The sequence below is a fragment of the Bombus vancouverensis genome, chromosome 8 (genome assembly GCF_051014615.1).
Source record: "Bombus vancouverensis nearcticus chromosome 8, iyBomVanc1_principal, whole genome shotgun sequence".
Lineage (NCBI taxonomy): Eukaryota > Metazoa > Arthropoda > Insecta > Hymenoptera > Apidae > Bombus > Bombus vancouverensis.
Genome location: NC_134918.1, coordinates 12,151,544 through 12,174,863, shown reverse-complemented (window position 1 = coordinate 12,174,863; position 23,320 = coordinate 12,151,544). Strand labels below are relative to the sequence as shown.

The 23,320-nt window shown below is 34.4% G+C and overlaps 3 protein-coding genes across 7 annotated transcripts; 2 read left to right on the top strand and 1 right to left on the bottom strand.

Annotated features, from left to right (window-relative positions):
* Positions 1–1,962: 1,962 nt before the first annotated feature.
* Positions 1,963–10,502, top strand: CPR19 (cuticular protein 19). Of its 5 annotated transcripts, none has more exons than XM_076620510.1 (4): positions 1,963–2,071; positions 2,607–2,870; positions 3,503–3,941; positions 10,177–10,502. In XM_076620510.1, exons 1-3 carry the CDS (start codon positions 2,057–2,059, stop codon positions 3,932–3,934), a joined length of 711 nt encoding a protein of 236 aa, XP_076476625.1. In that variant the 5' UTR covers positions 1,963–2,056; the 3' UTR covers positions 3,935–3,941; positions 10,177–10,502. The 5 variants fall into 5 exon arrangements, with proteins under 5 accessions (XP_076476625.1, XP_076476623.1, XP_076476624.1 ...); XM_076620508.1 differs by lacking the exon at positions 10,177–10,502 and adding an exon at positions 8,541–9,216; XM_076620509.1 differs by lacking the exon at positions 10,177–10,502 and adding an exon at positions 8,528–9,216.
* Positions 7,284–19,320, bottom strand: LOC117155871 (uncharacterized). The gene is made up of 6 exons (XM_033332344.2): positions 18,918–19,320; positions 17,877–18,032; positions 11,687–11,928; positions 11,243–11,532; positions 10,864–11,155; positions 7,284–10,452 (listed from the first exon to the last, which is right to left on the bottom strand). Exons 1-6 carry the CDS (start codon positions 19,056–19,058, stop codon positions 10,173–10,175), a joined length of 1,401 nt encoding a protein of 466 aa, XP_033188235.1. The 5' UTR covers positions 19,059–19,320; the 3' UTR covers positions 7,284–10,172.
* A 558-nt stretch (positions 19,321–19,878) lies between these two features.
* LOC117155884 (sensory neuron membrane protein 2) lies at positions 19,879–23,185 on the top strand. The gene is made up of 7 exons (XM_076621163.1): positions 19,879–20,043; positions 20,490–20,644; positions 21,028–21,190; positions 21,472–21,720; positions 22,007–22,218; positions 22,484–22,655; positions 22,715–23,185. The coding sequence occupies exons 1-7, from the start codon at positions 19,879–19,881 to the stop codon at positions 23,183–23,185; spliced, it is 1,587 nt and encodes a 528-aa protein (XP_076477278.1).
* The last annotated feature ends 135 nt before the right edge of the window (positions 23,186–23,320 follow it).

The window sequence follows — 23,320 nt, the reverse complement described above, 5'->3', positions numbered from 1 at the left end:
ATTATTCCATTAATTGATGATCTAATTTCATTTCATATTGTACAAGAAAAACTACTAATCGTTTTCTTTTACGTGTATAGAATGTATATGTAAAAATGCATATGAAATGATGAAATATTATTACGAAAAACGTAATCGAACACGAGACTTGTAAGATGAAAATTAGTGGAACTACTTTTCATCTTACAAGAAAGATACATAACGTGGCAAATTATCTAACGAGATTAAAAAACGTAATAACTATACATTATGATATTCTAAAATTGAAAGTACGTTACCTTCTATTCTCTCTCATTCCTTCGCTTCTCTTTAAAACTCTGCCGTTTTGTTAAAATCGTATCTATGAATATCTTCCTCTTTTATATTCAAATAAATAATGAACAAAATTCGTTGAAATCCTCTCTTTATGATATTCAAACAAACGTAAATATAAAGCAACAAATTTATAGAAGGCTATCGTAAAAATACATTTCGTTATATCCAGAGAAACGCTTGTGAAGCGGATGTCGAATTTAGGAACAAAAAGTAGCGATAGAATGACCTCAGATTGGTGGTGAAATACTCATTAGTTAATCGTAATGCGGAATTGCAATAAACATTCTTTATAAATCAAGTTTTCGTAACCCAGTTTGACTACTATTTCGTTATAGCGAAGAAACTGACTTTGTGAGATGTTGCAAGGGGATGCTAACATTAATAAGAAGGTTTTATATTCTCAAGAAACAATTGCCATATTTCAATTTTCTGATTTGTAGAAATGCATAAAACATTATATCCAGGTTCCAAAGCAAACGTGAGAAATATAAGTCGATTACTTATAATTCAGTAGAAATAGGTTGACTATTTGTTCTGCTATAGCGAAAGTAAAGAGAGTTGCAATTTACTTTTTCTATTATTTCGGAATTAATATAGGCACGTATGTATAATAAATCATAATATATATGTATACGTATAATCCATGTATGTCATATGTAATTTAGATATATATACTTCCTTGATAATCCATCTTACATTATTGACTCTTATTTAGTTAAATATAAAGAAAGATTTCTATCGATATACGTATATTGCGTTAATTAATTTTCTATTATAAGTTCGATTTAAAATATTATTTTATAATTATTTTGTATTTTCGACACTAGCGCAAAGCGGCAGAATCGCGAACCTTTTGTACGAGTTACTCGCTGCTCATAAGATAATATACAAGTCGGTAAGTAAGGGTTCTGATATAATCGGAACTGCACTACCTACAGTTGCAAACAATAGATCATCTGTGCTCACCTATATTTTGTCAGGGCTTGCGCTATTATTTTAACGTTAACAATGATAATTAATCTTTATTCTTTTATCAAACGGGCTAATGATCTTGCTGTTTCCATTTCCAAATTTATTTTAAATTCTTACAATTTTACATTCTACATTATTAATTGATTACATTACGAAAAATTTTTTCATTGAAACATTTTTCATTGAAAAAAATTGCAAATGGGCAAAAAATTTATCTATAAAACGAAAAACAAAATGCAATGTAAAATTGATTATAGCAAATTAAACATCAATGGAAATAGTCGATTTTTTCATCAAAGTACATTATTCAATACAACGGAAGCAGTGTTCAAAATTTCTTGCTCTTTAAACATTGTTGCACTTAAAGTTACATTAAACTAATTTACATTACAATAAAGTTACATTAAAATAATTATAATTTTAATGGACATCCGACTTTTCTGCAACAAGATTCTCAATTCAATTCTCACTCAAATCTACGATCTATAACCATAATTATTTATTGTACATCGAATATTATAGTGTAACAGTGAAAATGCTGATTCAAGAAATGTCAGAGCGTGTTAGAAAGAGGAAAGCCGAGTGGCGGTGGAAAGGCGTGGTAGAAGATCAGAGTGCAATCTGCATTATTCTGTAGCTGAGGCGCGCGGGCGGCCATCAAGGACTCTTCAGGTCAACGTGATCCAATCTGCCGTATAAAACGCCCCTCTCGACGGTCCTTCGAGCACTGTTGTACTTCTCGTCGCCCCGTTGTCGTTATTTCTCCATTATGTATGCGATATTCGTAAGTACTCGTTTTCAATGTTACTTCGAAACTTTTCACCACGCATTGTCAAAATCCAACAAAATCGACTACTTTTTCGTTGCATCTGTGGTATACTTGTAATACCACGTAACAAATATGTCACTCGTTTCATCGTTGTTACTTTTTAACTCGCCCCCCTTTTGTAGCAGTTCATTTATATCTCATCGAGCGTTAATTCGAAGGAAATACAAAGAATAAGTAATTTTGTTTAGGAGATGCTTATTTATTCGACAGAACACTGTATTAAATGATTTTCATATGAACATTTTGTTTTATTAAATATTTCAAATCTATTATTTAAGCTTCTATAATTATTTCCTATCTTCAAATATTGCTAACTGATATTAGACATCTTGCTACCATGTAGCAAATATAATATGTTTAGTATAACTTAAAAAATAAAATAAGATATCGAATACAAATTAATTGAACTGTATAATTCATTGTGACAACAATTACATATCTTGCTCTTCTCTACTTTGTCGTTTCTAAAATCATGAACTTAAATTTCCAGGCGTTACTATTCTACACGGTTGCATTGGTCTCGTGTCAATCGACGAATAGACAATACCAGTCACCTCAACAGGCAGCAATTTTGAGTGACGCAAGATATCTAGCTGGAGATGGAACCTTTGGCGCCGCTTATTCACAAGAAGATGGTGTGGAATTCAAAGAGGAAAGCGACGTTTACGGGAATCGTCGTGGGTCTTACTCCTACGTCGATCCTACGGGTCAAAGACGCACAGTGACATATACGGCTGGGAAAAATGGCTTTCAGGTACGTTAGAATGTGGCAGAAAATCCTAGTTCTTTTTCCATTTAACATATGTTTCTTTTATTACATATGAAAAATAAAATATCAATATTGACAAGAGCTAAGCTATTACAGTAATATGGAAATTTATATAAATTTTGAAGTTAGAAAAACTAAAATTATTATAGCTTAGTTTTATATCTCGTTCGGTGAGATAGAAATTTGTAAGTAAATATTGTATAAGAAATTTTTTAATTGATTGATGGTTATTAATAATAAAGTTGTCCCTTTCTATATTTTTCGTAAATCATCGCAATTCCGCTACTGCAATTCATCGTTCACCCTCCGTATATTTAGGAACATTTAGTTACTCCTACACACTTGTTTACAAAGATACGATAATTTATTGAAGCACAATTAAGACAAAACACCTTCTAACAATAGTACACAATTTGAATAACTTTTCTCACGATAAGCTACATTATTAATAGCTATTTGAATATCACACTCATATAACAAAACTCCCTCGTTACTAGCGAAATGATTCGTTTATGACATTAAATAGTAAATAGTAAACGTTACAATAGTTGCTTTGATATTTACTATTTAACATTTAAATATTATTCCGATTCACTTTTCCTCTTTTATTTGAACAGGCCACAGGCGACGGCATTCCCGTTCCACCCCCGCAAGTTCCACCTCAACCAGAGTACGTACCTCTACCGCAATACAACCCACCCGATTATCAACCACCGCGATACAACCCATCCTTGCAATCGTATCAACGTCAGAGTCAACCAGTTTATGAAGCACAACCAGCGCCTCAGCCCCAACCTCAACCTCAACCTCACCTTCCACCTCAACCAGTGTATCAATCTCAACCACAATACCAACCTAGACCTCAACCACCACCTGAAATTCAATCCATCCCTTCCTACAACCCACCGCCACAGTATCAACCTCCGGCTAGACCATTACCACAGTACAACGCTATAACGACGCCACCACCTCGAAGGTTTTACCCACCTGGAAAGTTGAACTTCAATAGGACTCCGGATGGCTACTCCTACACGTTTAATAAAAGTTAAGAAAAAGGTGACTAGGAATGGGAGTAACTTCTAATTTGTAATTTGTCACTCGTAAAATTTGGCCAATAATATGGAAGAATGGAATAATGTACGAGGGGGCGCAGGTTGTCATTTTATAAGGTAAATTTAGAAAGATAAAGAACTTTCATCTGACGAAATTCGTTCATATTAAAATTTTAAAGAAAATCGTCTTTTTTCTTAACGATCTATTTTAAACTCGAGAGAGAATTGATTAATTGATTATTATGTGTTAGTTTGTATGCATCTATCATTTTGTCGATTTTCTTCGAGGTGTATGGTTAATATTTAAAACTTACTGGGTTCAGAAATAGAATGTACTTATAAATTAGGATAAAATTGAATATCGTGTAAATTATACTTAAAGAGGAAAGGAAAAATGGAAAGAATAATTAGAATAATTCTATTAATTTGTGAATAAGTCTCTGGAATCCTATTATAGAAATTATATGACGCAAGAGATTTCTGTGTATTATAATATAGATTTTCGCTGTGTATTGTGTAATATATTGTGTACTTTTTGTAATTTATTAGAGTAGAACTAACCTTAGAATATTTGCTAATTTGCTCATATTATCATTTATTCTGAATTTAGAGAGCTATATTTTCAAGAATTTCCACGTTTTATTTTGTATATCTTAGTTTAATAGTTAACATAATGTTTTTCAATGATAGCCTATCTAAAATCTATTAAACCAAGCGTATCACAAAATTTTCGAAAAATTCTAAGAAATCTACTATCCGTAAATATCATAGGCGGAAATTAACAAACGATAAATTAAATGTGAGAGCATGCATTCATAATTAGGAGATTGTAGGTAGCCAGAGCCTTGTCCATGATCTTACTGCAAGGTACCTAGCGTGAAACAAGTTGAACTTCCTCTGAAACACTGCATACAATCTATATAAATTCTTGAGGAAACGAATACAATATTTATTTTGCCAATTAGGGAGGATTCCTTCGTTCACTTACGTTATCGCTAATTATGGGTATAGTGTCAGGCAAATATTCGCGATAGAATAGATTAGATTAGTTGGAAAGTTCTATCGACTTCTTTCACTTAAAGTTTCTTTTAGTTCGATAATTTATATCCGCAAATATTCTATTAGCCAGAATAAAAATTTCCAATTACAAGGAAGCATTTTCCTCATAACATTCGCAAAGTGTACCATGAAATGGAGAAAGTATGCTTCGTGTATCGATGTGTCATTTCATTATGGCTCCTAGAAGAACTCCTAAAAAAGCGAAGAAATTATAAATTCTATACTTCAGAGGGAAAATGTAGACGATAAGTTTGAGTAGCGTTTCAGCAGCGTAAGGCGAAGAGTACCAATTAAAATTTCTCACTGAAGTGTTGGAATGAATTTAAATGGAGAGAAAGGAGAAGCATTAAATAAGAAATGTCGATAGGAATTTCCGACAGATCGGACAGTTCGCGTGAAATTAGCAGCGGCGTCATGTAAACTATTCAGCATTTTACAAACTCCATTGCATCGAATTTTCTTAATCGCTTCGATTGGACGACGCCCTGCGTTTCGCATAGCAATTCCCTTTACAAATGCGAGCACTATCCCGCGCACTTTGGGGTCACGTTACTTTCATTGAACAACCTTTGACGTATCCCATGCTATTGCAACGATCTACGAGGGATCCCACGATCCATGAGGGAGGATACGTGATCTTTTAGGTGTGATTCATACCTTATTGTAAATATAGGTTGAACGTGTAAGGCATCGCCTCTTGAAACAGGTTTCAGTAGGTTACAATAATTTCAATTATGCTTCATATCCTACTATATTGTATTATATCTATTTCTGTAATTGGAACAGAAGACTAAGATAGGATAGAAGTGATCGAACTAATTTCTACATCTAATAAACTGATATAAAAATGTACATGATCTCATTTCCTCGTTATAATGTCTTATTTTTATTATTCTTGTATTACTACATTTTTCGTCTCTGGTATTATCTCCAGCTCGTTATAATTAAAATATTGTAATAAATAAGATATACTGAAATAATGTGTGAAATTCTAATAAAAGACGGCAGTAGTTGAACAAATGAACAATTAAGAAAATTAAATGTCGGATAAATATTATTAAATAATAACTAGTAATTTAAAATTCAATCGAAATATTATAGTAGCGTATCACGTAAATGAAATCTCACAAGCAAAATAAGTATAAGCACATAAAATAGTGTGCATTTAGAATGAAACGTACCTAAGTACATATACAAATAGAAACAGAAATTAGAAATACTTATTCCAAAAAACATATTTAGACCGTAACCGTTCAAATTTACCTCGTGAAATTTGTACAATATTCGTCTCTTAATAGTCATCTCCTGAAACGCCATACTTTTGCTCTCACCTATCCGTCATCGAATGCAACTGGCACGTCATGTCAACTACGCCCAGCTCGAAACGGAAGGAAAGTTAGGCAAAGACAAAGAAAACTTAGACAAAGGGACAATTATCTTATTATGCTGGCTCGTGAATAATACCCGTGCAGTTGGAACGAAAATAAAAATGTAGTTGAACAGGGCGTCCGTTTATCAGTATTGGCAATACGGGTGCGGCAAGGCAAACCGGCCGTATCGAAGCAGGAACTCGATATCCTTAGTAGTGGACCCAAAGAAACGCATACCGTAACGTTTCGCGTCACGTCGATGTCCTTTAAGAAAGTCGATCACGGAGTTAATTTATGGCCAAACGGGTGCAGTTCACGCTGGATGCAGCATGCGAGCACCGGTTACATACTTGTCGAGCCACTTGAATGCCCTGCATCCGTGTTACATTTGGTCACTTCATCCATTTTTTTCTTTTTCCATTCTACTGTCATAAGTTGATAGATAGAATTATGACAAGCTTTTAAGCTTTTAGTATGTTTCAACGTAGAGAAATTAGTTGCTCGTATACTGAATTTTTATTCAAATTCGTAGGTATTTTTATGGAGACAACTTGTATAAGAAATTTGTCTTACTCACTGAATATCATAATAAGTGACTTACTTCGAAAATGTTTGTATATCATGCGCGTTTTGTAAATTTTTGGAGATTTAAATTTCCCATAAATACATAAATATACCCAATCTAGTTATCAAATAGCTTATTTATAACAAATATCAATTTCTGAAGCTTGATTAATTTAATGAAACGCAAAAAATATTGTTGAATAATATTTATAATATGAATAATGTTTTTAAAATTCTTATGCTATACAAAACAAACAAGATAGGAAAACTAGTATGCCATGTATTACATTACGCGTTTCTCCAATATTAATTCAGAATCATTCGAATATATTTCAGTAATGTGAAAGGCAATGTTTTACTTTTTCAGTTGTCTTTTATTTATAAAGGTATATTGGTTATACATTTCGTTTTATGATTATGGCAGTAATATACTGACTCTGATTAGCTGCGCGTGACATCAACAGTATAAAAGTAATCTAAAAACAGCTGCTAGAGGCAGTGGCATCAATCATTCACTCCTCACAACAGAAACAAACAGAAAATAAGAGTAATAAAAGAGAAAATAGAAAAAAACATAAAAGAACGAGAAGAACAACTCTCATCTTATCTATATTAAACTTATACTTATTTAGAAATTCATATGCCAATGTGCCTCCTTAACACGTTTCAATTTCAAATGATCAAAACGAAATCGGATAAATCCCAGAGAAAAGGCACTATACGTCTATTAAATATAATATTCCACTCTCGACCGTACAAAGTACCACGATTATAAATCATTACGCTTTACATCGCATAAACGTTTCATTTCCGCATGCAATTCTCCTCGAAACAAGAAAAAGAAAAACTCTAGAAGAAACGCTGGATCGCGTTAGATCCTCGATAGACATATTATTGCAATCTCTACAAATTTACATTTTCATCGACGGCGTGCAAATGGCAGGCGTAATTTTTCGAACTATGTCATGCTGATTTCTGGTACTCTTCGTTCGTAAAAATCAAGACCGTAAATTAGTTTTCATATTTGCACCTTCGTGTCGGTCGTTGTTACACTCCGTTTAATCGCTCCATTTAATCCCTTTAATCACCTCTTTTTAATTCTTCAATTTTCTATCACTGATTCATTGTGACATCAGACACAATAGACGGACGTGGGAAAAGTGGAAATCCGCTTACACGAATCGTTCAGCTTTGTATCAAATTTTCAACGACCTAACTCCAACTATTCTAAATTCATACAAACTATGTAAAAGATGTTTCTCGTTAACTGCATTAGAAGAAAGGCCGGCATTTTTGTCTTATTTTTCTCCATTTCCTTTACATCGTTACTAATTAAGCCGCTATAAACGGTTATTGTTTATGCATATTTATCGCGCGAGTGTCAGCGAACGTTTTCTATCAAAATTACTCGCAGAACCTCCTTTTCTGTCTTTTCATTCACATTTTGTCTTCATTTTTCGTCTTCGTCCTTCCTTTTCTTCGTAACAATCGCAACTATTGTCGATACGATTAACACTATATTGCACTAGTTAGAATTATACAAAATATATACCTAACGGTATAGGTATAGCTTTTTTCTTTTTCTTTCTTTTTGAAGTATACCATTTTAGGCACCGTTATCCTGGAAGTAATTTGGATCGAAAATAAGCCGGAAATGAGTCGTACGTGAGGCAGGAGGCACGGCAGTTTTAGCAACATTATGTTCTCGCTGACTATATAATGTTTTATTCTAAAGACGAGAGGAAGAAAGCGCTGTAGAAGCGAATCCTATGAAGTTATTGGAAGAGACAGTTTGTTCACAATGCATGTCTCTCGCGGGCACTCGATGAACTAATATTGTGAAACGATATTGCTGCTAATTTTTACATTGAGTAATAAAAAAAAAGCGTACGAGGTTTCCATTGATTAAAATTGAATTGGAAATCGGTAAAGTGTAATAAGAGAATGTTGAAAGATTAAAAGGCATTAGATACTCAAGCTTATAAGTACACGTACTTATAAGTACACTTTTGTTTTTTCATGTTCTCATTAACTGTAATAAAGCGAAAATCTGTCGTATATGTAATATAAACCCTTCCCTGGTTAAGTACATATTCATACTTCAGGTACCAAGGATAATCGTAACAATAAACAAGTTTTTAAGCAAACAGTAAAAGAAATCTGCTTGATCTAGAATAGATTATAGAATATAAAACATCTGGGTATGTTTTGTCGTATCCGGTAAAATATTTGTGTATCAACACTTACGCTACACAACAATAAAAACTACACGTTTGGTATTATAAATCGATAATGTGGCTAATAATACATCGCCTTTGGAAGATCAATGAATTTCATTTAAAAAAGAACAAAAATAATCATATAATTAGAATATAACCTTAACAGATAGTCAAATAAATGATTTTTAAACTAGACAAAAAATTTCTATTTAAAAAGAATTTCTTAATCAAATAATATTCCCGCAAAAGCAATTACACGCAACACCACATACGCACCGTTTTAAAGCGCCGAAACGTATAATTTAAAAAACATAATTACTTCGAAACAATAAAATCTTCAAATTGTGAAACATACGAAACAGGTCGTTGACCGTAAAATGTGTAAAAAGAACTATAATAGCATTGAGAACAAACCTGTACATTACATGGCAGATATTGCTAATGGCTAAAGATAGCGGAAAGCTAGCTATGTAGGAACGTATACTATTAAGTAATCATACTTAAATATTGGCGCAATAGTATAATCTCTTACCATATAAATCAGTATCGCGTCAATACCTAAATACCTGACGAATATAATGTATGTCCCAATTTATTATATATAATATTCGGGATACACAGTAGTACTCCTATGTTAATTCGAAATCTTTAATTTCGGTGATATGTGCAATGCAAAAAAATATTGTTCTCTGTTATTTCCTGAAAGCAGTGCACTTTATGTTTATTGACTTGTGATCAACTATCGGACAAACGAATTATGCGATATTCAAAGGATTCGTACAACAATTTTTAAAAGCTGTATTTAGTTTCCTTTGCAGCGTGAAACAAACGATAAACTGTGTGTATCCGTTAATATTTATAGAGAAATATACTACTGTGTATCTCTCGTTATAAATCAGTACATATTCATTACAATCACAATACGCATGACATCCTATGCAGAAGTTCTGGTCAAAATGGAGTAGAGAACTTGTACTATGGTAAGACACGAATCGATGGCGCATAATGACAGGAAGGATAATTCTAGCTGCATAATCCCGAAGGATCGACCAGTCCACGGGCGATCAATTCGGCCGTTGCAGGATCGCTTCCTTGTTTACCACTCGAATGCTGAGATGGCGTTTGCTGCGCGTGAGGTTCGAAATGGGAACGTACGTGGAACATAAATTCAGCCTTATCTGTAAAATCTGTACGGCACATAAGACAGAAATGCCTCTCAGATGCGTACGCTTGCGGAGGAGCTGTAGATCCCGGGAAATATGGTGCTGCATGTTGTGGCGGAGCCGATGCTTCCAAGTGAGAACTGTAACAGAAGATGTTCAATTACACAACAATAAATTATCAAACAATTAATGATGATGTATGTATTTTGAGATAAATACGTTCATTACGAACAGTTAGAAATATGTTCTTTCTATTTTCTTTTCAATTATTTATAACATTTTTCCCAACATATCGAGAATTAAATATTGCTAAATAATATAATTATATTACTTATATATTCCATGAATTTCTATATTGAAGCTATTATAATAATTGCGTACAAAAATTTTTCAAAATTTCTTATACGCTAATGAATATTGTATTTAATAAAAGTATCTTCTATTAATAAATATTATTTCTCTTATATTCTTTCCAGTGAAAATGTTGTTCTAGAATAAAATTTTAAATATTTATATTTACTACTACAGATGTAAACATAAACAGAAATTACCGAGCATGCTGCATCCATTCATCTCTTGTGGCTAATGCTCGACCGCATAATTCACACGCCCAACTAACTGGTTCTTCCTTCAATTTGTGTATAGTATCCTGCCGAGATTGTTGCTGCTGCTGCGGTTGTTGTGCTTGTTGCTGCTGTTGCTGAGCTTGTTGCTGTTGCTGCTGTTGTTGCTGCTGTTGATCCGAATTCGGAGCTGTAGGTGTAGAAAGTGGCGCCACTCCCGGTCTGTGTCTCAACTTGTTCATATGAATAACTAGTTTATCTCTGCGGGCAAATGCTTTACCTAGAAGCAAAAGCCGTAACATCAGTTAAACTCAAACAAGTACATAAATTATCGTGCAATGCAAAGCAACAGTTTAGACACACTTACCGCAAACTTCGCAGGAATACGGCTTCTCCCCTGTATGAATACGCATGTGAATAACGAGTTTATCCTTACGAGCAAGACCTTTGCCACAAACGGTGCAAGCGAACGCCTTTGTCGCCGGTTCACCTGTATTTGTGGCCTTTGACGCAAATCCCGGGCGAGACGTTATATTGTTTGTAGTTCTTAATGGCTGATTTACTGTAGGGGCTCTACTCCCAAACTGCTGATCCATTGCACCAGGAAATGGAGGCATTACACCACCAGGACGCATTGCTGCTGAGTAATCTGGAGACCTATTTCGAATTTTGCAATCAATATTTTAACATTTATATTCTGACAGATAATAATTACTGTGCCTCTTATTATAAAAAAAAAAATCATTCCAACGAATAGCATAACAATCTCACTTCTTGTAAGATTTGACACTAGCATAAAAGGAAAACTTACCATGTTCCGATAGAGCGGAGTACGCGTACACCATCGTCATAACCCAAACCATCGTCGGGTAAGGTAAAGGTTGGATTAGGTGTCTGAGGTGTCGCAGGTGGACCAGGGCCAGCAAGCCTCGCTTGTGCAGCTTGTTGTGCCATGTGTTGCTGTACTGCAGCATGAGCCACGGCATGCGCTTCCACATAAGCCGATCGCTGTTGTTGCTGGCTACCATTAGACATCTTGTCCTTATCAGTGCCCTATTAATTATTGTTTTATTGTTGCATTATGTTTTGTACCAGCATAATTCGTTTTTGAGAAGGACAGGCGCTTTCTTAAGTTTTCATCAAATTTTTTCTTTGATTAGTCATTGAAACAGAGCAAATTAGATGTTAATTCGTAGATGATAAGAGATTAACTGACCTTAGCAATTTTTACTTTTGTGGTAATTTGAAAAATTACTATCAGGTATTCTGCATATTAGTAGCTCTTAACAAGCATATTTATATAATTTAACTATTTTTTCAACAATTAACAGTATAACCTACAGTAGCAACTTCTTAAATTAATAAAATTTTTATTTTTTAAATATTTCTATAGCGATTTGTAGATCCCGTTATGGTGGATACGCGATAAAAGGACCTTTAACTATCATATCAGCTACAAGATAAGATATATAAAGCTTTTTGTTAAAAACTTAAAGCGATTAGAAAGAACTGATGCAAGGAGATCGATTTATTTCAAATTTCGAACTGGACTTTCTCAGAAATGTTGCTATCACGAATTATCAACTTAGTTGAGCAACATGCGGATCACGCTTCCAGAGATATCTTGGTTGTATAAAAATACGAGATTAATTAGGTTAATAAACTCGATTCGTATTAAAACAATCATAAAATATAAGATTATGTAAAATCATAAAAAAGGAGATTGTGGTTAAATTTATCATAAACGATGGAGAAACTAAGTAAGTGGGAAAAATGGACAGATGTATTACGATTTTCAATAACTGATACTTGTCACAATGTTTGGGACAATGGTCATTGTATTAGTAAAATATATTTGCAAAATACAATTATCGACACAATGCGTTTATTTGATTGTAAAATTGAAGGAAATCTGTAGGAATGAACAGCATTTTGCGACATTTCTATCAATTCGAGCACAAAAGCGTAACAGCTTCGAAACCGATATGGGAAAACGATTAATCACGGGAACTGAGCTGAGCGGAGCATGCACGAAGCCGCACTCGGTGCCAAATATCTATTAACGATAATCGATATTTACCAGAAACTGAGTTTCAAATAATTCTTCAGCTAAATGGAACGTATTCGATTCCTTGTGAACTGATGTGAAACATAATTAACGCTTTCCAGAAATGAAAACTTCGGAGGAATATTTTTTAAGTAAAAAAAGTGATGGAAAAATTGGTCATGCAATTTCCTCTAAAAAAACACTAATTGTCGTGATAATTGATGAAGTTCTCCTAATAACGAAGCATTAAGCTTTTCAAAAGTAAAAATTTTTTAAGGAGAATTTTAGAGACAAAGTTCAAAAATATTTTTCGAACTGATAAGAAAATTCAAGTTGCATAATAATGTTCAAAAATCACTAATTATCCGAAGCAATTATTGAAATCGATCTCGACGAGAATTTACGTAGTAAATTCTCCAAAAATTGAAACGTTTTGTAAAAGGAATTCTAAGGAAAAGTTATAGATATCCAACAAGCTGATTAAAAAGTGAAAATCGTGCAATAATCTCTAAAAGCCACTCGTAGGAATACAAGAATATTGAATATTTAGTGTAAATTGCTGGTGATTAAAAATTTGCATAAAAACCGGGGAAAACTCTAATATACTATAAAAGAAGCTGTCGAGAAATCAAAATTTCGTCCACGTGACGCTGGTTCGCGACACGAAGGTATCGGAACAAGCCGGAGAGAATGGTCGTATCGCCGAGAAGCATCACAGAAGCCTGTATCCCCCAGAGACGACATCGAATACATAAAAGACAGGGACTTTCGAAGGAACCGAAAAGATCTGTTCGCGTAGCCTGCTCCGTCAAGGTCCTCCGGGAAAGAACGATGACCGAAACGAGAGAGACAGGAAACGAGAGTGAGGGAAGAACGACCGGGAAGACGAAAGAAGGGAAAGAAAGAAAGAAAAAGAGAGACGGAGAAAGAAGTTAGCTTACAGAAAGGCAGACACGAAGGTTCCCACAAAAGACGAGCAAACGCTATCGGGCTGATCTCCCGGCTCACGTACCTACACACACTTTGTTCCCCTGCAGAGGCCGAGGAAAACCGCACGGTCCCAATCGACTCACTGGGTCGGATGTCCTCGAGGAAAGATATCACTGACACCGTCACAAGGCGAGCAACTCAACGGCACATCACATCAGTGTCCATCGCGCGTCGTCATGCCGCCCGTTCTGCTGGGAGTTTCCGAACTGGGTGAAAAAAATTGAGCGACCACGAGGCTCGTCGTCCAGACCGGAGGTGGCTGGTAGAGACCAGAACACGTTAGCCTTAGACTCCGATAACGAAGAATTTTTAACGCGACAATGACGTTGAGAAGAACAACGGAAACTCTATGACCACGCGCGTTCCTTCTTTTCGCGACGCCACGAAAGAATCTCGCGTTTTACGGGGCAACCAGAGTGTGTCCCGCGGAGCTAGCCGCCGATTCCCGGCGCGGGAGGATGCAAGGACAAAGAGACGAAAAAACGTCTGGTCGAAGCAGAGGGGATAACCCTCTAGCGAGAGAGTGAGGAAGGGAAGGAGAACAGAGAGGGTAAGAAGAAGGAAAGAGAGCAACGACCAGTCGACTGGAGAAAGAACGAGCTATATTCAGAGGGAACGAGGGAAACGAAGGCGACTAAAGAAAAAACCGGAGAGAAAGAGGGACAGAATGTGTATGTGTGTGTAAGAGAGAAAGAGGGGAGGGGGAGAGAAAGGGAGAGATGAGATAGCCGGTGACACACGGATGCAGCGCGGCGTAACGATATCGAGTGGAGGTCTCCACGGAATGCACCGTGGCGATGTGCTGTGGAGAGCAAGACCACACAGGGTGCACCGATCGGACGAAGACAAAACAAGGAGGAAGAGGCGGAGGGAAATGGAACGGCGACACTCGGGTTATGGAGCCAAGTATGCGCGAACTTGGTATAAACGGTTCTATTCGATCGGTGAGACTAAGCGCGTCCCGGTGAGCAAGCGAAATTGGCGCGACTAGGTGCGGGAACAAGCACCGAGCGATACTGAACCGGTAGAAGGGAAAGAAGAATAGGCACGGGAGAAGCGATATGCGGACGAGACGGCGCGGTGCAACGATATCGAGTGGAGATCCCCGCGGAATGCATCGTGGCTGGCGCGACGACGAGAACACGCGAGAGAGAGACAGAGATAAAGAGAGAGAAAGAAACAGAGCGAAAAAGAAGGGGAGATTCGGAGAGCGAGAACGAGAGGAAGAAAGAAGGGAAAGAGAAAGAGAAAGGCAGGGACGCCCTAGAGAGGCAAGTATGCGCGCGAAGAGACCTTCGTGTATACCTTGTGTCGTATACACAGACTACCGAGTCACTCGCTTGCCGGATACACACAATGACGGAAGAGAGTAGCGTAGCACCAGTCGACGGCGGCGTCGGCGGCGGCGCTCTGCAGTGCGTCGGCCCGCTGACCTTGACACTGACATTGACTAAGCGAGCGACTGAAAGAGAGTAGGAGAGGACAGAATCAAATAGAAACAGACAGATAAGGAGACAGAGAGAGACTAGAAGGAGTGACGTATCATTGGATGGTACATATGTGCGATTAGGCTAAACTAAACACGATACATAAACGCGAGCAGCCACCTAGCAGTATATAAGTACCGTTCGCTTCCTCTGCTTTCTTTGCTCCCTAGCTCTCCTCGGTTGACCGCATCAACGATCAACCGGGTAACGAGACTTCGTCGGCCGTTTACGACGGGGTATTCCAGACCTCGAAACAGGTTTTCAGAGGTGTATAGGTCTGCTCCTCGTTGCACCTGTGCCCGGGACAAGGAGATCCAACGGGCCAACTAGCAAGGGAAGGGGATCGAACAATCTTGGATTGGGGAGCGACGAGACGCGTAGTGGAATAGAGACAGAGAGGAGCTGGTGAAAGAAGGACAGGGGAAGGGTAGAAAAGAAGACGAAGGTAAAGGAGAGAAGGGAACGGAGACGTTGTACCCGTGAACGGAAAAGAGTGAGAAAGAAGGAACTAGGCGAGACGTCGAAGAAAAGGAGAACTGACTTTCGCTTTCTGTGCGCGACGCAGCCTAGCCATGGAGAGTCGATCAATAGCGCCGCGACGGTTGCACACACGTATACACATACAGGCACACACATGCGTGCCTTTTACAAACCCTCTATCCCGACTGGTCGCGTGATCTGTCTCTCTTTTGCCCTATCTGTTCATCCGTGTCTGCTTATCTGTATATTATCCCCTCCAGCTGGGTTCTCTGCACGAGGAGTCGCGTGTGTGAGGGTGGAATTATTGGGATCATGCTTCGTTGGCTAAGCAAGGGGTGCGAAGGAGGAACAGAGAGAGAATCAAGGACCTCGAGCTACCGATCAGCGACGCCCCTCGTTCCCTCTCCTTCCTTTTAGTCGGTTGCACGGTTTCGCATGGCCCTCTCTCACCCTCTTCATCTGCTGCGGTCTCTTCTCGCGCGCACATTCGTACGCTTATCGAGCATAGTACAGAGGCGAAATCGGCACGAAAGAAGGTGGAACGGAGAGACAACACTGGGCAGAGGTGGTAGAACGCGAGCGCGTGTCGCGTAAAGGGCTTTTTACGCCGCTCGAAATGTGGAACTCGTGTCGGCCACCCATTCGACGCATAAAGTCACTTTAACGCGTCATGTCGGAAATTGCCACCCGAGTTTACGAGCTTGTAAAGAGTCTCTGGTACTTCCTAGAATACGTACGACCCCCATCGTACGGGGATAGCCTGATTCCTTCTGGCTATTCGTGTCCGGCTCGTACAACGATAAATTTTCCAATGTTGCCCTGGAAAAAATTCTTGCTCTCTCTCCCTCTTTTCTCTTACTCGTTGCCTCCACGAGATACCATGAGCTTTATGTCAGACCTTTAATCTACCTTTATTAAGCGCGCTGTCTCCTCCATTTGTAAGGCACTTGCTCCCAGTCGTAAACCACGTGCTCTCGCGAGGATATTAAACGCGCCTGATGTGTCTCATGAAATCAATTAAGAGCAAATAAACTGGTGCTCCATAAACAAGTATTCCTACGAGTTGCTCGTTTGTTGCTATATTTAGTGGTAACGTTATAAATATACTTTTAACTAGACTTCTTGTGTTTAAGTGAAGTATACAGACGTACCATTCATGCGAGCAGAATATACATTTTTCTTTTTATAGATTAAAAAAGGGTCATATTATACATATAATTTAATCTGTTATTTTTAACTATATAATTTAATGTCGTAGATAATAATAAGCATTGGTCGTTGAATAATGTGAAAATAATAATGGGATGTATAATTATTGTTTTGGTATTAAAGATATTGAAGAAACAGTAACATGTGTTTTAATGTATAACTTTCAAGAAATTAGTGAATGTTTGTTTTTGGAGAAATTAATTTTTGAGAACATTTTTGTTTATTATTTTGAGTCATGCACTATTATATGCATCTATAAATTTATATATAAAATAAATTTAGATTCCTGTTGAACCTTTGTCAGTAAAACACATAAATACATGTCAGTAAAACAAATAAAAGCATACATAGATTATTACCTATTCATTTTCTACGTAATATAAAAACCTTATATTTGTTATTTATTTTTTAAAATATCTAAATTATTATATAAAAATTTAAATAATTATGCTGCATATTTCTAAATTTGTTTGCAATAATATTTCTATAATAAATATTATATTCTAAATTTATATCTACTTAGCTTCTAACATTATAAATCAAAATGAAAATTTCGTATGTAAACAATTAACACCCATATTTAGCTTAACTCGTTTATGCATATATTAAATAATCTGATTTATGTAAAATTAAAATTATTTCAACAAAATTAGAATTAAAGTTCGTTCATGCTTTTCTCACACTACACAATGGGAGAAATTTTATTTGTAGCTTTTCATTCACGAATGACTTAAATTATTAATTGTTAATTAAATGAATTACAAATTAATTTAAACATTTAGACTTACCTGGTTTACCGATGCAGCGAGGTGCTTCAAACTGTCCGCGTAATTTTTTAACACAGTATCGGTCGTCATGCAGCTCACCCGAAACTCGTAAAACATATCCAATTTGTATACGCATCTCTGACAAATATTTTTGGGCAAAGCGTCCTCTTTCGTTATCTGTGATAATATTATTGGTTGAATATTTTGTTTGTAGAAAATATAATCTCCAATATGTATATAAACATGTTAGGTTATATATGTTTGAAGTAGATATCCATACGCATTATAATATTTTGTTAAAGAAATATAAATATAAATAAATATATATATAACATAGTAATTGAAGTGAAATTCAGGAAATAAAATTACAACAGTATATTTATATTTCTTTAACAAAATATTATAAAGCGTATGAGTACCTAATTTAAGCATATACAACCTAACATGTTTGACTTGTCATAATTAACATTTTTTAAATAAATAATAATTTTAAATTGTTGAAAGGTTTTCGGAGTTACTATATATCTCCCTTTTTTGTAAATAATCAACTTTTACTTCTTAATTGCCCTTATTAGTATTACAATTAAGAAATATCACAATAACCTAAAAAGTGACTTATATTGATTATTATATGTACAAAAATCGTGTAATAATTATAAATGTCAAAATGTAAAATCATTAAATCGATACATAGCCTAAGTTGTAATTGTTGAAAATTTCTGTATTTGTAAACTAAAAAACAGAATTATTATGACAGACCATTTAAAAATTAGTTTGCGATTCTTCTTTTCAAAATAATCAATGAAAGTTCGTATTATTTTGTGAACACTTTTGCTTGCTATTTCATTCAATATTTTTACGACATAAACTTCTAATTAGAGCAATGATAAAACGTATTGTAGCAGGTTTCTACAGTTCTCTATTTCCAATATCCTATACGCACTCGTTTTAACATAACGTTGTAATACAATGTTTACCAAAGAGACAAATATTAGTTAAATTTAGCAATAAAGACAGTAAATCTTAACTAATTTTACAAATACAACAAGAAATATGACTTACTACAGCAGGAATGCAGGAACGTATTTTAAAAAGTAATTGTCTCTGTTCGCCTTCTTTGTCGAAGATTTGAAGCTGGTGATTGCTCTTCAACGAACATAATCTACACAATTCAGTGAAACTGAAATCTTCGTTCATTGCCATTCTTATGATTCACGATTAAACACAAACGCTGAACAATTGTTAGGTTATAATGTCTGTGAGGTGTATTTCCACGCACTTTTTCGAGACAACGAAGGTTAGCGAGAAAGTGGCACAGAATTATTATTCGTGAACGTATCGAGAAATGAAAGTTGGTTAAAATTTTAAATATTAAAAAACTAGAAGTTTCTAACAAAATTAAAGTAACGCCACCATTTCTTTCCTGCCGTTTCACTGTTGTTCAGCGTGCAGAATGCCTGATCCCACATTGCGCGAAGCTTGACCATCTGGTGGGTGGAGAAGGTAACAACAAAGGGTTGCGTATGATGGTAAAACAGGTAGAAACAGCAACGAGAGCAGCAAAAGTTTTTAAATAAATTATTTGACTAAAATTAAAAAACTGTGATTATTTATTTTACTGATATACTTTTATTTACACAAATACTTTTTTTTATATAAAGACATATTAAAAAGTATTTGTACATACTTGGAAAAATAATATTACTAAAAAATGAGTACAAATAACATTGATCATAAGTATAAAATAATCTAAAACAAGAATATTGATTTGAGATTTTAGTAGATAATATATAAATAATTTATGTAACCGTTTATGTTCGTAACATGAATTCATATTCCATAATTGCACGAATGTATTATTTATTAATAACGAAAGCTGCAAGCATTGCAAAGTTCAGTATAAAAATCGAATATATGAGAGTTTTCCTACTAATTTCTGCGAAGAGATTTGGTTTGTGCACAAGATTGAGAACACTGAAATAAATATTAGAATATACATATACGGAAATAAAATACTGGCATTATGTCTCCTAATATTAGACAAACTGATAATTTTAAAGAAAAAGTTCGCAGTAATTTTTATAAAATGTGGTGTTATTACGGCTGTGCAATTATATGGATTATTTTTGGTTTATACGTGTCTCAAACCGAGCTATTCTCGAACATACTTATTAGTAAAATAACCGAGGTAAGATCCAACTGTTATATTAATTTAAATATTTATATTCGTGATATTAGAATATTAACTTCTTCATTGTTATGAAACCATACATTATATCAATATGTTAATCTAAATATAGATATTTAAATTTTTGTATAATGTTTCTTTCGAGATGATGTTATTTTTCTTTTCTTGGAGACTGAATTTACTATGAAAAATAAATTTTCGTATTTTACAAAAAATGGTTCTTCGTTTTAATGAAAATTGAATAGTATGAACACCGTTGGAAAAGTTGCAAATTATAATAAAATTACCTTTCAATCATCCTTTTAAAACGATGACACATTTGAATTCAGTATAATAAAAGTTCAAACATTACTCTTTCAAGATATGATATAATTCGCTCAAATTAGAAATTTGTATAATGCGTATAAGTTACACAAAATTTACTCATGTAAAATAACAATTTACAGGCATTATCACTGCGTGAAGATTCAGAAATATACAAAGTATGGAAGTCACCTATACAGTTAACTTTTACGTGTCATTTTTTCAATGTTACCAATCCCGATGAAGTGATGAGTGGAAGTAATCCATATTTCAATGAAGTTGGTCCATTTACTTATGAGTAAGAGATTAAATTGAACGAAAGTACTTACGTTGTACGTCTCGTGTATTAAATTTTAATGAAATTTATATTTTTCTAGAAATGCAATTGTATTTATTGTTAACATATTGTTTCGAATACGCTATTTTGTCATACGTCATGTTTTATATTTCTAATTTATGTTTGCTAGTTAGTGTATTAATTAGGAAATATTATAGTATCGTAAAGATATTATATCTTGGAATATTTTAGATGAGTAATATTTTAAAAAATGTGTTTATCGTTTAATTTTAGTTAATTATTTGAATACATATATACCGTAAATATTTGGATCTAATAAGTTTTTAAATATTTATCAATCCTTGTTAATTCGTTTTTTAACATGTATATTATAATACATTTAGTGAAATACTCGAGAAACAAATTATAGATGTGGACGATGTGATGGATGAAATTACATATACAACAAAGTCTATGTACAGTTTTAACAAAGACTTGAGTGTGAAATTATCTAAACATGACACAATCACTATATTAAATCCTGCATACATTGGTACCATGTCGATGGCAAGTATAATTGCATATGAAGATGAAAGCTCTATAACTCGTTTTTTTAGACATCTTCTATTTAAGTTAAAAAAAATAACTTCTTAGTTCGACAATAATCGATTACGTAATTATTCAATAGTTTAATATTATTATATTAACACAGAATATCTATAGTAATCTAATATGTAAAATATTGTCCATACGATTTATTTAAACCTTTATCCTTTCGCATACTGAATTATTTAATTACCTTTAACTGTAAATGGTATGTATAATTTTAATTAATTATGTTTGTATAGCTCTCCAGCTTACCTCCTGAATATATGGAAAAATATGGTAATAACATACCGAAAATATTTCCAAACCGTAGTTCCATTTTTCTGAAAGCTAATCCTAACGATCTGCTTTTCAATGGAATTAAAGTTTCGTGCAATTTAAGAAAATTCCCTGAATTGGATGTGATATGCAAAACATTGGGCAGTAATCTGCCACAAGCGTTGAGAAAAACCGACAAGCAAGATGATTATCTACTCAGTATCTTTCAGAGGGTAAAAATTGTTTGCAAAAACAAAACATATTTTTGCAACATATTTTTGTATTTTTAATACTTTGTCATAAAAATTTTTATTAAAAATTCTTTACATATTTTAATAATAAGTTTCCAACATTTTCTACTTTCAAATTTAGACAATAATGTCAAGGAATGCAGGAATTATTCAGATATTTTCATAACAGCTAACAAAATGTTTCATGTTTCTAAGGTGTTCGAAAAATATTCATAGTAATATTTAAGTAAATGCGTATATAAATAATACTAATTTTCCCAATTGGTAGATGAACGCTACTTTTCGTGGGCCATTTTCTGTTAACAGAGGTGTTAATGATATAACGAGATTAGGAGATATAACATCTTATATGGGAAAAAGAAAACAAACAATGTGGAACTCTGAAGATTGTAATATAATAAGAGGAACTGACTCAATCATTTGGGCACCATTAATAAAACCATTGCCTTTTGTTTCAACGTTTGTACCAGATTTATGTAGGTACGACATTATTTTTTAAAGTATTACTAAAAACTTTATGCACATTCTCATGTAATACGAAATATTATTTCTTATAAAACTTTTAAACCATGTATTTTTTGTATCTGATATCAGGAAGAAAGAAATCTTGAGAATAGAGAAATAATTATTATTCAAATCTTTTATCTTGAAATTTGTTGTTACTTCATTACACTGGCTAACTGTTAAATAAAAATAACTTTATTTAAGTTAATATACCGTATCAGTTATCAAGATGTATGTGTAGAACAATCGAAGCGGATTATAAAGATGAAATTTCGGTACGAGGTTTAATTGGCTCACGATTCGTCATGAAGGAAAGGACATGGTTTTTAAACACGACGCAGTGCTATTGTTTATTAGAAAATAAAATACCAAAATGTTTACCACAAGGCTTAATCGATGTCTGGGAATGTCAGGTAACATTATAACAAAATAGAAATATCTTCCTTTAATTTAAGATTTAATATTATTACAGAAACTGCCGGTAATCTTATCAGAGCCACACTTTTTACACGGTGATCCACAGCTGTTAAAGTACGCAGGTGGTTTAAACCCTGATGAAAGGCTGCATGAAACTTACATCATTATCGAACCATATACCGGAACGCCTCTTTCTGGACAGAAAAGGATACAACTAAATTTATATTTGGAAAAACAGTCAGTAGAGTTGCTTTCAAATGTCAGCGAGGGATATTTTCCGCTTATGTGGTGCGGAAATGTAAGATCTTTCAAGACAGTTCCTATCATTTTATCTTGTTTACTAAACATATATGATTTCACTTACGAAATGCAATTGATTAAAATTATACGGTTCAATTCTCAAGACATATCGTTTATTATGAATTTATTATGGATATTATACTTATATTATATTACATTTATTATGAATAGCGAATGTGGTAGATTTTTCGATTTCAAAGTTGGCACCAAAGTATTTCGCGAATGATAATAAGAAAAGAACTTTACTAAAAATTGAGTTTATTATGTTATGTATGTATTTGTTCGTTTTCTTTAAAAATGAAAGTATGATAAACAAGAGTAAAAAATATAATGGAATAATATTCGGGAATCTTAGAGACCA